At 41.5% G+C, this 15,604-nt stretch overlaps 1 protein-coding gene across 1 annotated transcript in view; it reads right to left on the bottom strand.

Moving 5' to 3' along the window:
* Window positions 1-2,859: 2,859 nt before the first annotated feature.
* Window positions 2,860-15,604, bottom strand: part of LOC102969100 (fatty acid desaturase 2-like protein FADS2B) — a 38,267-nt gene continuing 25,522 nt past the window's right edge. The window contains exons 7-12 of the mRNA XM_007092652.3: window positions 14,395-14,471; window positions 14,102-14,199; window positions 13,012-13,108; window positions 6,382-6,461; window positions 5,063-5,188; window positions 2,860-3,392 (exon numbers count right to left, since the gene is read on the bottom strand). Of these exons, the coding sequence (XP_007092714.2) occupies window positions 3,341-3,392; window positions 5,063-5,188; window positions 6,382-6,461; window positions 13,012-13,108; window positions 14,102-14,199; window positions 14,395-14,471 (530 nt within the window). The 3' untranslated portion in view covers window positions 2,860-3,340. The remainder of the gene's footprint in view (window positions 3,393-5,062; window positions 5,189-6,381; window positions 6,462-13,011; window positions 13,109-14,101; window positions 14,200-14,394; window positions 14,472-15,604) is intronic.

Below are 15,604 nucleotides of genomic sequence, written 5' to 3'. Positions count from 1 at the left end.
GCCCCGCATCAGGCTGTGCTGACAGCTCAGAGCCTGGAGCCTGCTTTGGATTCTGTGTCTCCCTCCCTCCCTCTCTCTCTCTGCCCCTCCACCACTTGCACCCTCTCTCTCTCTTTCAAAAATAAATAAACTTAAAAAAATAAATACTGGGTGTATTTATAAAAAAAAGATAACTACCTTAATGCCTATTCCATCAGCTCCTGGCAAGTGATTGAAGTTATTCCAGAAATGCCAACTGCCCGTGTCTATTAATATCACTTAATTCCCTCTTACTTTGAATTCCTTGGCATGGAAATTAATGAGCGTTGACTATGGAGTCAGACATTGCTGGGTCTGAAACTACTCCAGCATTTCCTATCTGTGACATCAGGCAAGTTGTTTGGCCTGCCTAAGCCCCAAGTTTTTCATCTGTAAAGTGATATTAATTATAGGTCTTGCCCCAAGGGGTTATTATGAGGACTAAATAGACTAATGTCTATGAAGGGGGTAGCTCAGTACTTACTGCTTGGTAGATGTTCTTATGTTTTGAAAATAATTTTGATAATTCAGAGTTACAATATAGAAATTATTTTCATATATATGACAAATTTTTCCTTTCTATCAAATTAGAAAGAATTACATTCATATACTTGTTTCCCTCCCCTCCCTCCCTCTCTTCTTCCCTCCCTCCCTTCCACACATCTTTGTTGTCTGCCTCCAACAGATCAGGCAGTTCCTACTCTCATGGATATTGCAGGCTGGGGTAGAAGACAAACAAATTAATGAATCACACAAACGAATGTACAATTTTACCTGTAGTAATTGTTACAGAGTGTATAACAATAGGCCTTGACTTACAATAGGGCTTTAGTGTGGAGGCTGCCCTGAGATCAGCAGGTGAGTGGCAGGTAACCAGGAGAGAAGAAGTGAGGGCAGGGAGGGTGACAGAGGGGTTCAGACACTGGGCTTAGGGGCAAAGACGCTGTAGCAGAGCAAGTGTCATGACTGGAAGAAGCCACTGGGGCCGAAGCAGAGGGAACAAGGGCCAGACTGGTACAAGGTAGGGGAGGGTATATGGGGAGGGGCCAATGCAGGCAAAGTCTGTTGGCCATCTGAGGGTTGGCTCTTTATTCCAAGAGCCATGAAAACCCATTGAACAGTTTCAGGTAAGGCTGTAACTCAATTCTCAGGAGTCATTTAGTTTAAAGACGCAGAAGTCTGGCCCGGCTTCATTCAAGTGGCTATAGAGCAGAGAGGACAGAAATGAAATACCCTGAGGACTGACCATCTAGATTCTCCCTCAGTGCTCAGTGTTGTGGGAAGCTGTGAACGTCACAGGCCTTGGTTCTCCTCCAAGAGGCTTGTTGAACAGGTAATAAAATGTAGTCACATTCCTCACCAAGTGCAAATACCTGTCGGCACAGGGTGAGGAAGATAAATTAGTTGAGATAGTTCATGAAAATGACTACTATGCTGACTTGGGACGCCTTAAGCAGGTTAAAGTTTACCCACCATAAATTTTTATTCTTACCTAGCAACTTGCTTGAACTAATTTCACATGTTTTCCCTACAAAATGTGTCAAAATCTCCCAGATGTGTTCAGTCCCACAGTAACCAACTCCATTCAGGCAACTGCCGAGTGGTCTGGTCTCAACACAGAGAGGGATGCCTTTGAGTTACTGAGTCTGTCCAGGGAGAAGTCAACTTGCTATTTCTAGTGACCAGGAGGAGAAACAGGACTTGAGCACCTCTGGGGGTTGGACCAGATGAGGCAGAGAAAACAACCACTGTCCCCCACACCCACTTGCAGCCCTGATTTCCGGCAGGAGAAATCACTTATAGATCCACCAGTAGGTGGAATATGGGTTATGGCCATATCCATTAGGGCTTATATTATAAAGAATCATAAAACCAATAAAGCCTTTCTTCCTTTCTATCCTCTGCTTAACTTCCCTGTTCAATATTATTACCATTTCAATGCTCCTCCTCCCCCCCCCCCCAACCAGTTCTTGCTTTCCTGGCTTTGACATACATGGTTAACTCCCCTGGACCTGTGAGTCACTTCACATACTGTCCTTCATTGCCCCATCTTGTACCTCTCTGGCCCCTGCTCCCTCTGCTTCAGCACCAGTGGCTTCTTTCAAGTCATAACACTCACTTCTGCCACAAGATCTGTGCTCCTGAACCTGGGGATTTAATTAAGAACAAAGAAAAAGAGTATTTTGCAGGGTTTGGAGTGAGGGAATGAAATGCTTCCTGGTAGCATTTCAGACAACAGATAAATAAATCCCTAATGCTGACTTGCCTGGAGCTGCAGATGGAAGTTTACACTGTTTGCTTTCCCTCCTCACAGCTAGGGTGAGCTCCAACATGACCCCATGAACAGATGAGCAAAAGCACCAAAGCCAGACATCAGTATGGTCTTGAGAGTGTCCACTCATCCTTCTAGCATTGAAACTCTCTTATCTTAAGAAATGCATAACTCGGTGCTAAGCTTGGAAAATGCCTTGACACAGCCTGGGGCCTACATTACAGAAAACAAATCTCTTTCCTTCATCAGAGTTACTCAATAGCAAGGCACAGTATTTCCGCTCTTGTGGGTAGGAATTAGGCAAATCAGTCTTATACTCAGGACCAGTTTATGCTTTAGCAGAAGGCCAGTAATGCTAAAATACGGAAGCTTAACCTCCTGTGTCAGTGGATATTGGGCCTGGATATAGGGAGCTCCTTAAGAGATTTTATAAGTTGGAAGAAAAATACATACACACCATAATTACACATATGCCATTACAATAAGAAAAATCCAAAGTGACGCTTGAAGCATTTAAGGAGACTTTAATGTTAATTATGTTTAATTTTTAGAGAAAAAAGAGGCTCACACATTTAAGTAAGGAATAAGCAAAAATTTGTATGGTCAACAGAAATTTCTTAAATACACCATTCTCTTCTAAGGGCAACCGTGCTGTTTTCCCAAGTGTCCATCAGAGGTCTCTCTTTTGTCCCACTTCTTCTTATACCCAGTTTCTCAGTAAGACTTTTGCCTGGTTCCCTTGCATATGCCCCAGTGATGGAGATGATCTGATTAGGTCTATTAGTAGGACTAAGTTCAAGATTCTATAGAAGAAATAAAGAAAATTGGTTCCCATTTCCCTTTTGGTACCCTAACCATCTTGTGTTTCCATTGCTTTGCAATTGCAGAGAAAGCCTTCAGGGAGGGGGTTATCATGTGCCCTTGGGATTCACACTCCTGGCACCGCAGGTATGCCCATGGCACCAGCAGGTAAGCAGGAAAGAGCTCTTGCACATTCATTAACCCCCTTCAGAGACACAGCTACATGTGTGTCAAGGTTGATGCTCTGCTTCATGTTTCATAGTAAGCATCCATCCAGAGGGCTGCAGATTTCTTCAAGGCCCTGTGGGAGAGGTAAACAAAATCATCAGTAGGTGAGACTTTAATGTAAGAGGAGCTGCTCCATGGAACATGTGCACTTTTGCTTGGTTCAAGGCAATGTTTTCATTTTCAGCTATATCTGAAAGACGTCTTTTCTGTTGTCCAGTGGAGGGAGTCAAAGATACTGCATTGATTTTTAGCAGATGAATTCACCTTTTCTTTAGGGGGGAGGTTGAGTTTTTCTTTCATTTTATTCTCTTTTGTGTCCCAAACCATTAACTATCCTCTTCTCTAGCATAAAAAAAAAAAAACTTCTCTGAGCCACTCTATAAGATAACGCATATACCTCTCTACCAACTCATCCTGTTTTCTACCCACCATCATGCTTTATAATGTGAAAGATGTTTTTCTAGGCTCTGGGGATACAGCAGTGAGTAGGAGAGACATGAGACCGACCTACATGGAGTTCCTGGTTTGGTTTGGGAGACATATATATCTAGATATACATATACACATGTGTATATGTATATCTAGATATATATGTCTATGTATATGTGTGTATATATATATATATATATATTATAATTTATTGTCAAATTTGTTATCGTACAATCTGTAAAATGTGCTCTTGGTTTTTGGGGTAGTTTCCTGTGGTTCATTGCTTACATTTAACACCCAGGGTTCATCCCAACAAGTGCCCTCCTCAATGCCCATCACCCATTTTCCCCTCTGGGGAGACATTTATTAAATAATTTATTACCCACAATGTTATTTAATCATGATTGTGATAAAGGTAAAGTGAAGAGAAGCAGGTGCTGCAAGAGCAGGTGGCACATTGAGTCCTGGGGTCAAGGGAAGACCAAGATGAGGAAAAGGCATTTATGAATCTTGGGGAGGGGATGGAAATTGACAAGGTGATGTGAGGGGAGGGGACAGACTGGAAGAACATTCTAGGCAAAAGCCAAGGGGCAAAGGACAGAAAATGGCAAGGGGCAGGGAGTTCTGTAGCAACTGAAGAGAGGTTAGGTCTCTGGAGGACAGAAAAGGAAGATGGGAGCGGTGGAGAGTCTGAAGCTGGAGAACCACCCAGGGGCAGATCAGGCCAGATCTGATCTTGTTGGCATCATTCAAGACACTGGTATTTTTTTTCCTAATTCTAAAAGAAAGAGAAACTTATTAAACCCAGATCATGGGCTGTTGATGTTCTCTAGGGGGCTGTGAATGCACCACGATGAGCACAGATTTTCAGTTCCTGCAGGCTTCTCTGCTCTTGGTCGGTTCCCCTACCCCCCAACCCACACACTTATGTCCCTGGACCCTGTAGGCATCTAAGTTTGCAACTCTGGGCCAGATGATTTGAAAGTCCCTCCCCGCACATAAATTCTAAACCATGTCAAGGTTCTGTGGGGGATTCAGAGACAACACACAGTCCTGGTTTTAAGAAGCTTGAGATTTAGTAGGGTAGTGAGACATTTTCACTAAGAAGTATCTCGAAGGCATTAGGTAAATGGTAAGAATTATTTATTATCATTGCATTGTTGATGTTTCCTGAAGGGTCTCATGTCCATGCTGGACATACAGATGCCCCTTAACAAAGAGTTGTTGGGTAAATGATTCACAAGCCAGTGAATAGTCTGGGGACTAGCAGTGAGAGGGAAATGAGAGCTGTGAGCTGAGAGACTCTGTAATTACCTGACAATATCTCCAAATGCTTCCAACATGGGCTTATTCACATACTGTAATCCATGCTTCGCACACAGTGACCTCACCAGGGGTGCCACCTTGTGATAATTATGGCGTGGCATTGTGGGAAACAGACTAGGGAAACAGAAACAGGAGATATAAAACTTAGATCAAAAGAAGAAGTTTTTGTTCCCCTATTACTAGATAAAACTCTATTAGCAACGTAGACATTGTACAATACTTCTCTAGGAAGCTCAAATACTCTTGCCAAAGCATTCTAATCTTATCTCTTAACCCTCTGCATGCCCTGTGGGTGGCTAATGTTTGGGAAGACCAAAGAGACTTACCTCTATAAAATATATTTATTCTGAGACAGGTGAAATGAAAGTATGGGGTTTTCTACCATTTTGAATTACCTGGAGAGCTGGAGATAACTTCCCCAACCCCAATTCTGTCTCTGTCTCTTTCTGTATATACATATATCTCCTGCACAATGAATAGGTGAATATTAGTAAGTTTTCATCAAGGCATATGGGGAAAAGTTCTAGGAGAAAAGTAAGAAGAGAGATGGGTTTTATCCAAGGCTTTCGCTAATTAGCCAGATGAACTTCTTGGGTTTTAACCTTCTCTTTGATGAAATATGAATAATAATCTTTCTTGTTTTGCTGAGATTTTAAAGGACTAATGAGAGAAAGGATAAGAAAATCCCATGAGTAGGTATAAGATCTTTTTCCTTCTCTGCCTATCATAGATTTGGCTTAGATGAAATGAATGTGGAAAGTCTCTTCCTTGAATATTCTGGAGAGATTGACTTTCAAAGTATTATCATTTCCTCTTTCTTTGGTGCCTATCTAACTGCCTATTGGTAAAGTATTTCCAGATATCACTTGGAAATTGCAGTAGGAACTGGATTTCATTGTTGATTATTTTAAACCTCAGCTCCAAAGATGTAGATACAGATTAATATTCAAATTAAATCTTAATTAAGTTTCAACACAACTCGGATACACAAATGTCATGATTTTTCTTGGGTTTTGCCAACAAACCACATGTAAAAAAACAATCATGAATTCCTAAGTCCTTAGGAATCCAGAAACTGAGTCTTTGGTATTTTTTCAAGATCTTCCTCCATTTACTCACAATTGTTACACCTCCTTTCTTTCTTCCTTTCCTTACCATTGATGCTAATAGAATTGAGAGAATTCTGATTCATTTTTTCCACCAGAAGTCCCGAGTCTAAGGCTTGCTCTGGACTGTATGGGGGGGGGGGTGGGGACTGTTAAAAGTTACAGCCTTTCCTTTTATCATGAACTGTTTCCATCACTTACTGGTGCTCGATCTGAAAGTTCAGGTGCCCAGTGAACCAGTCATTGAAAATGGACTGTTCAACATTACAGGTGGTCAAGACCTGCAAAGAAAAAGGTTACATTAGATGTAAGTAAGCCCAAGTGTCAAAGGAGATGTTTATTTATTCCCCAGGTGCCCAGGGGGTTCAGTCGTTAAGCATCTGGCTTTGGCTCAGGTCATGCTCTCACAGTTCATGAGTTGGAATCCCACATTGTGTGAGCTTGAGCCCCACTTCGGGTGAGCATGAGTTCCGCTTGAGTGGCCCCCGTTTCTCTCTCTCTTTCTCTCCCCCTCTCTCTCCTTCTCTTTCTCTCTCTCTGTCTCTCTCCCTCTGCCCCTCCTGGGATTCTGTCTCTTTCTGCCCCTCCCTCACTTGTGACCTCTCTCTCTTTCAAAAAAAATATGTATATTCCCTTAATAAGCTAATTGTTCAACAAGTTCCTATTTTGTGTAAGAAACTAAAAGGGATATAAAAGATACACAGTGCCAGGTCTCAAGGAAATTATAATTTAAAAAGGTGCTAAGATATTTTGCTAAGAAGTTTATACAAAGCAACAAATATAAAGAAGTATGTAGGATTTGAAGGGGCTAAGTCACCATCAGCCCTTGGGTACAGAAGGCTAAAGTGTCATAAATGAGGACTCTGGCAGATGGGAAGTGGGATTATAGGATTTTGGTAGAGATTGTTGGGGTTAGAATACCATTTCCATAGAGTACATATGAAGGACTTCTAAATGGGAAGTGAGGCATTCAATTGTTCCAGCCACAGATTCTGAGCATACAAGTACATTTCAGTTTAAGCAGTTTCCTTTACAATCTAATGTATTTTATTTTATGAACTTAAAACCGTTATCCTGAGAAGGAGTTCATGGGCTTCTCAAGACTTTCAAAATTAAGAACCCTTATGAATATCATTTTGTTCAGTGCCTTTTTTTTTATTATGAAATTTATTGTCAAATTGGTTTCCATACAACATCCAGTGCTCATCCCAACAGGTGCCCTCCTCAATACCCATCACCCCCCCTCCCCTCCCTCCCATCCCCCATCAACCCTCAGTTAGTTCTCAGTTTTTAGGAGTCTCTTATGTTTTGGCTCCCTCCCTCTCTAACCATTTTTTTTTCTTCCTCTCCCCTATGGTCTTCTGTTAAGTTTCTCAGGATCCACATAGGAGTGGAAACATATGGAATCTGTCCTTCTCTGTATGACTTATTTCACTTAGCATAACACTCTCCAGTTCCACCCACGTTGCTGCAAAAGGCCATATTTCGTTCTTTCTCATTGCCACGTAGTATTCCATTGTGTATATAAACCACAATTTCTTTATCCATTTGTCAGTTGATGGACATTTATGCTCTTTCCACAATTTGGGTCTTGTTGAGAGGGCTGCTGTAAACATTGGGGTACAAGTGCCCCTATGCATCAGTACTCCTGTATCCCTTGGGTAAATTCCTAGCAGTGCTACTGCTGGGTCACAGGATAGACCTTAATTTTTTGAGGAACATCCACACTGTTTTCCAGAGCGGCTGCACCAGTTTGCCTTCCCACCAACAGTGCTGGAGGGTTCCTGTTTCTCCACATCCTCTCCAGCATCTATAGTCTCCTGTTTTGTTCATTTTAGCCACTCTGACTGGTGTGAGGTGATATCTGAGTGTGGTTTTGATTTGTATTTCCCTGATGAGGCATGACATTGAGCATCTTTTCATATGCCTGTTGGCCATCCAGATGTCTCTTTTCTCACTGGGTCTCTGTCTGGTTTAGGAATCAAAGTAATGCTGACTTCATAGAATGAGTCTGGAAGTTTTCCTTCCCTTTCTATTTTTTGGAATAGCTTGAGAAGGATAGGTATTATCTCTGCTTTAAATGTCTGGTAGAATTCCCCAGGGAAGCCATCTGGTCCTGGACTCTTATTTGTTGGGAGATTTTTGATAACTGATTCAATTTCTTCGCTGGTTATGGGTCTGCTCAAGCTTTCTATTTCTTCCTGTTTGAGTTTGGAAGTGTGTGGGTGTTTAGGAATTTGTCTATTTCTTCCATGTTGTCCAGTTTGTTGGCATATAATTTTTCATAGTATTCCCTGATAGTTGCTTGTATTTCTGAGAGATCGGTTGTAATAATTCCATTTTCATTCATGATTTTATCTATTTGGGTCATCTACCTTTTCTTTTTGAGAAGCCTGGCTAGAGGTTTGTCAATTTTGTTTATTTTTTCAAAAAACCAACTCTTGGTTTCATTGATCTGCTCTACAGTTTTTTTAGATTCTATATTGTTTATTTCTGCTCTGATCTTTATTATTTCTCTTCTTCTTCTGGATTTGGGGTGTCTTTGCTGTTCTGCTTCTGTTTCCTTTAGGTGTGCTGTTAGATTTTGTATTTGGGATTTTTATCGTTCCTTGAGTTAGGCCTGGATTGCAATGTATTTTCCTCTCAGGACTGCCTTCGCTGCATCCCAAAGCGTTTGGATTGTTGTATTTTCATTTTTGTTTGTTTCCATATATTTTTAAATTTCTTCTTTAATTGCCTGGTTGACCCATTCATTCTTTAGTAGGGTGTTCTTTAACCTCCATGCTTTTGGAGGTTTTCCAGACTTTTTCCTGTGGTTGATATCAAGCTTCATCGCATTGTGGTCTGAAAGTATGCATGGTATGATCTCAATTCTTGTATACTTATGAAGGGCTGTTTTGTGACCCAGTATGTGATCTATCTTTGAGAAGGTTCCATGTGCACTCGAGAAGAAAGTATATTCTGTTTCTTTGGGATACAGAGTTCTAAATATATCTATCAAGTCTGTCTGATCCAGTGCATCATTCAAGGTCCTTGTTTCTTTATTGATCCTGTGTCTAGATGATCTATCCAATGTTGTAAGTGGAGTGTTAAAGACCCTGCAATTACCACATTCTTATCAATAAGGTTGCTTATGTTTGTGAATAATTGTTTTATATATTTGGGGGCTCCCATATTCGGCACATAGACATTTATAATTGTTAGCTCTTCCTGATGGATAGACCCTGTAATTATTATATAATGCCCTTCTTCATCTCCTGTTACAGCCTTTAATTTAAAGTCTAGTTTGTCTGATATAAGTATGGCTACTCCAGCTTTCTTTTGACTTCCAGTAGCATGATAAATAGTTCTCCATCCCCTCACTTTCAATCTGAAGGTGTCCTTAGGTCTAAACTGAGTCTCTTGTAGACAGCAAATAGATGGGTCTTGTTTTTTTATCCACTCTGATACCCTATGTCTTTTGGTTGGAGCATTTAGTCCATTTACATTCAGTGTTATTATTGAAAGATATGGGTTTAGAGTCATTGTGATGTCTGTAGGTTTCATGCTTGCAATGATGTCTCTGGTACTTTGTCTCACAGGATCCCCCTTAAGATCTCTTGTAGTGCTGGTTTAGTGGTGATGAATTCCTTCAGTTTTTGTTTGTTTGGGAAAACCTTTATCTCTCCTTCTGTTCTAAATGACAGACTTGCTGGATAAAGGATTCTCAGCTGCATATTTTTTTTTTTTTGTTCATCACATTGAAGATTTCCTGCCATTCCTTTCTGGCCTGCCAAGTCTCAGTGGACAGATCCGTCATGAGTCTTATAGGTCTCCCTTTATATGTTAGAGCCTGTTTATCCCTAGCTGCTTTCAGAATTCTCTCTTTATCCTTGTATTTTGCCAGCTTCACTATGATATGTTGTGCAGAAGATCAATTCAAGTTATGTCTGCAGGAAGTTCTCTGTGCCTCTTGGATTTCAATGCCTTTTTCCTTCCTCAGATCAGGGAAGTTCTCAGCTATGATATCTTCCAGTACACCTTCAGCACCTTTCCCTCTCTCTTCCTCCTCTGGAATCCCAATTATACGTATATTATTTCGTTTAATTACGTCACTTAGTTCTCTAAGTCTCCCCTCATACTCTTGGATTTTTTTATGTCTCTTTTTCTCAGCTTCTTCTTTTTCCATAATTTTATCTTCTAATTCACCTATTCTCTCCTCTGCCTCTTCAATCTGATCTGTGTTCGCCACCATTTTATTTTGCAGCTCATTTATTGCATTTTTTTAGCTCCTCCTGACTGTTTCTTAGTCCCTTGATCTCTGTAGTAATAGATTCTCTGCTGTCCTCTATACTTTTTTCAGGCCCAGCGATTAATTTTATGACTATTATTTTAAATTCATTTTCTGTTATATTGCTGAAATTGTTTTTGATCAGTTCGTTAGCTGTCGCTACTTCCTGGAGTTTCTTTTGAGGAGAATTCTTCCGTTTCATAATTTTTAATAGTCCCTGGAGTGGCAGGGAACTGCAGAGCTCTTCCTCTGTTCTGTCTGGAGTAACTTGCGTTGGTGGGCAGGGCTGCAGTCAGACCTGATGTTTGCCCCCAGCCCACCGCTGGGGCCACAGTCAGATTGGTGTGTACCTTATCTTCCCCTCTCCCAGGGGCAGGACTCGCTATGGAGTGGTGTGGCCTCTGTCTGGGCTACTTGCACACTGTCAGGCTTGTGGTACTGCTTTGATGGGATCTGGTGTTTTAGCTGGGATGGATCTGCAAGGTGCACAGGGGCGGGAGGGGAAGACTCAGCTCGCTTTGCCTTTGGTGGTCCTCTGTGGGAGGGGCTCTGTGGCACCAGGAGGGAGGCAGACCTGTTGGAGGCATGGATCTGTAGAAGCACAGCATTGGGTGTTTGCGTGGTGCAAGCAAGTTCCATGAGGGGAACTGGTTCCCTTTGGGATTTTGGCTGGGGGATGGGTGAGGGAGATGGCACTTCCCAGCGCCTTTGTTCCCCACCAAGCTGAGCTCTGTCCTCCAGGGCTCAACAGCTCTCCCTCCCGCTTTCCATTCTCCGAGCAGAGCTGTTAACTTATAACATTCCAGATGTTAAATCCCACTGGCTGTCCGAACACACTCTGTCCAGCCCCTCTGCTTTTGCAAGCCATACTCGGGGGCTCTGCTTAGCTGGTGGGCTGCCCCTCCACCCTGGCTCCCTCCCGCCAGTCCGCGTAGCGCTCACCATCTCTCCGCCCTTCTTACCCTCTTCCGTGGGCCTCTTGTCTATGCTTGGCTCTGGAGAGTCCGTTCTGCTAGTCTTCTGGTGGTTATTGGGGTAAATTAAGCAGATGTGGGTGGAATCTAAGTGATCAGCAGGACGCGGTGAGCCCAGAATCCTCCTACGCCACCATCTTCCTCAGCAATCTATTCAATGTCTTTTTAATGTTTAATTCCAGTTGGGGTTGTTGCCATTTTGAATGTTATTTTCGTGGTTGTTTTATGTCAATGTTTCTCAAAGTGTATTTTGGAGCACCTTAGGGTTCTCTAAGATCCTTTCAGGGGATCTGCAAGTCAAAACTATTTCTAAGACAGCATTTGCGTTTTTAATTTCCAATCTCTCAGGCTTGTACACTGGATTTTTTCCCAGAGGCTTCTAAACATGGGATGGCATCATCAGCCTGATGTTTAACATGTATTGGTTTTATTCTTGTTATTTTAGAGTTAATTAATAAATAGGTGTTTTAAAATTCTCAGTTTTAATTTCAAATATAGTAAATATAAATGGATATAACTTACATAGACAAAAGCTCTTTGAGGTTCTCAATAACTCTTAAGAGCATAAGGTGGTTTGTGACCAAAAAGTTTGAGAACCAATACCCTATGCCCTAAGGGAAGGTCCACTGAATTTGGGAATGAGTTTGGAAAAAGTGGTGTAATGACTGGATTTTCCAGTTAATCATGGCATGGCCACTGGAAGGCTTAGGAAGCAGGGGTATTCTGTACTGATCATAACTCTGCTAATCCTTAATAGCATGTTCATAGAGCATACAATATCTTCTCTCTGGGGCTTTCTAGCTATACAATGAAATGGGGTGAATTTCAGGGTCCTTCTAGGTGTAAACTTAAATGTAATTCTAGGAGCTCAGATTCACTTGAAAGGCTGTGTTCTGTAGGGGACAGGTCAGCAAACATTTCTTATAATGTGATTTTCTCTGATAGTTACTCAGTTTTACTTTTGTAGCATGAAAGCAATCATAGATAATATGTAAATATAAAAGCATGACTGTTTCCAATAATATTTAATTTACAAGAACAAGCAGTGGGCTGGATTTGGCTCTTGGACTATAATTTACTGATTCTTAAATATAAAAAATATTTATTTATTAATTTTGGGAGGGGGGAAGAGAGAGAGAAAGAGAGAGCGAGCGAGCAGGGGAGGGGCATAGAGAGAGGGAGAGAGAGAGTCTTAAGTTCAATGGGGGCTTGATCTCATGAACCATGAGATCATGAACTGAGTCGAAACCAAGAATCATGTGTTTAACTGACTGAGCCACCCAGGAGCCCCTTTACTGACCCTTTAGAGCAAAGCCTCTAAAATCAGACTGCCTAGGTTTAAAACCTGATTTATACCACTTATTAACTGTGATGTCATACAAGTTACTCAACTTCTTCATGCCTTAATTTTATCATCTGTAAAGTGGTAATAATCATAGCACCTGTGTTATGTAGTTATATGCAAAGCAGGGGACAGTGCCTGCCTGCTAGCAAGCATTATGTAAGTATAAATTATTATTATCTGAGGTAGCCAGACTCTAAATCAGTATAGTCTGCAGGATCTTCCCCCAGAAACTCCACCATTACCTGAGCACTGAGCCAGTCCTGGTTCTCCTCTTTGCTCATTCTCATTGGTATGTGGCTCATCTGGGTAACATATGTTACCCAGGGACTTTCAAGAAACCTTTCAGAGAATAAAAGGAGAAAGTGATGACTTCTTGGGGTGTTTCAGTTCCCAACACTGGGCTGGCACAACTGCTGGAAGATCTGGCTGAGCAACTGAGGAAATGGAAGGGAATCAAAGATTCCGATAAAATGGTGGTCATTTGTTTTCCTCTTTGGAGGCCCTTTATATGTAGAGATGACACAGTAGACTTTTGGTCACATAACCAATCTTGCAGCCTTTTGGAAGCAGTGACCCCCAAGTTTGTTGCAGCATTTGTGCAAGGATCAAAATATACCTAGAGCATATGCAAAGTGATAGACAGCCTCAGCTTTGCCATCAGATAGAACTTGGCTCAAGTTCTGGTGTGGCACTGCCATTGGCCCTTACTTGCCTATAACTTTGATAAATGATTTAATCTCTCTGAGATTAATGAAGATGATGCTACCTACATTACAGGGAGGTGCAAGGATTAAGTAATAAATAATGTAAGGTAAATAAAGTAAGATAATGCAGGTAAATCCTTTATAAAAGTGCATGATGCATAGTAGCTGTCAATATCCTTGCTATTATGTAGGGTTTAGAATCATAATGTGAAAGAATGGGAGAGGAATAAATTGGAAGTTGAAGACAGCTATTTAGTTGAGGGCATTTTGGTTTGGGGAATATCTGTAGCCATAAAATAACATTAAAACTTCTTGTCTTTCCATTATTTTTGGCAAGGATTATGGTATCCAGTCAGATTATAATCTAAAGAACTTGGGGATCAGATGGAATTCTGCAACTTGGAATTAAGCATATGGGAATAAAAGGACAAGACTGGGCAAGTTCTTTTTTCCAAAGAACTCTTCTTATTGAACTATTTCAACTTTAAAAAAAAGTATTTTTGTGAAATGTCTCAGTTACAGAAAAGGCATGGTATCCCAACCTTCTGCTAATCAAAAATATCTCAGATAAGGGAGGTAAGAGGATCATCTAGGTTACAGGAATAAAAGAAATATTCTTGTTTCTTACTTGACCAAATATATGAGTAATATGGTTCCAAAGATTCCATAGAAAGGGCCAAATGTGATGAAATGGCGGATGTAAAAGCTGCTGACCCAGGCAATGTCCTGCGGAGAAAAGTGATTGACAGTTAAATGCTCTGGATACAATTTCATTTCCCCTTCACTGGTCTAGGGCCCTTTCATGAATTGGCTAAATATTATGCCTTATTATTCAAGGAAGCTACATCTGGAAGGGGCCAAGCATTTTCATGCCCCCTTTTCTACCAGATCTAGCTTCAGATGATAAATCAAATTACTCACCTCCCAATATCTTTGGAGGCACATCACTTTCATGGATTCCAGATTGAAATATACAGGCATGAGGAGGGGGAGCCCAACTGAAAAAGAACACAAAAAAGATGGACAGTAAGTGAGTAGAATGTGATCCCAATGCAAATAAGCAGGAGTCTATCTTCTTAACATGCTACTCCTGGAATGTTGCCCCTGAGAAGGGATGCAAAGTGGAAATCCACAACCACATCCTGGATTCCACGGGGCTCTTTTGGTCTCTGAGGTTAAACCAGGTTTTGGTTAAAGCTCTCAGGACACTAAGGAAGTGGAAGCTTTGAAGATTTGTGTCATTCTTATGGAGGCAACCCAGAAGAGCTTCTGCTGTGAATTTTCAAGCTTTCTCAAGGTCCATGGAATCTGTCAGTCCATCACAATCCTTAGGATTGGGCCCTGTCACAATATGTCAGGGTGGCAGAAACACAGGAGCTGTACTCACTTACTGACCAGATGGTTATTTACCTGCTTCTTCTCCAGGACCAGGGAGGTTGCCTAGAGCACAAAGGAGTGTGTTGGAGTCCTTCTGAGTTTTGACAACTCTGTCCTTGACCAGACTTTAGTTGCATCCTCTTTCTCTGCTATGTCCAACGTTGGCCTCCAGACTCTCAAACTCTACATATTCTTAGCACAAATGATTTTGTTTATCCCTCACACTAAGATGCTTGAACAAACGTGAGCATAGTTTCTAACAGCTTAAGGCCATGCCTCTGGAATAACCCCGGCCTCCTTGCAGTTTTGCCTGAGAAAGTTCAACATTGCCAAATGAATTAACTGTTTGTTCAAGCCAAAACTGACTAGAGACCTCAGATCTCCCTTTTTTAAAACTATTTCTGTTAGAAAACTTACAGTTGTAAAATTCTTTCTCTGTCTTTGAGACAGATCTTCGGCAACCCAGAAATGTCTTTCTCAAGGATCTGGGAGTCATTCCTTTCATTTTTTTTTCATGCTTATTTATTTTTGAGAGAAAGAGGGACAGAGTGGGAGCGAGGGAAGGGCAGAGAGAGAGGGAGACACAGAATCCAAAGCAGGCTCCAGGCTTCAAGTTGTCAGCACAGAGCCCGATGTGATCACAAACTCACAAACTCACAAACTGTGAGATCATGACCTGACCAAAGTTGGCCGTTTAACCGACTGAGCCACCTGGGCACCCCTGGGAGTCATTCCTTTGAATGAAATAATCCAG

This window comes from Panthera tigris, chromosome D1 (genome assembly GCF_018350195.1).
Source record: "Panthera tigris isolate Pti1 chromosome D1, P.tigris_Pti1_mat1.1, whole genome shotgun sequence".
Taxonomy (NCBI): Eukaryota; Metazoa; Chordata; class Mammalia; order Carnivora; family Felidae; genus Panthera; species Panthera tigris.
The sequence above is the reverse complement of the archived record's forward strand: the minus strand, read 5'-3'. Positions and strand labels throughout refer to the sequence as shown.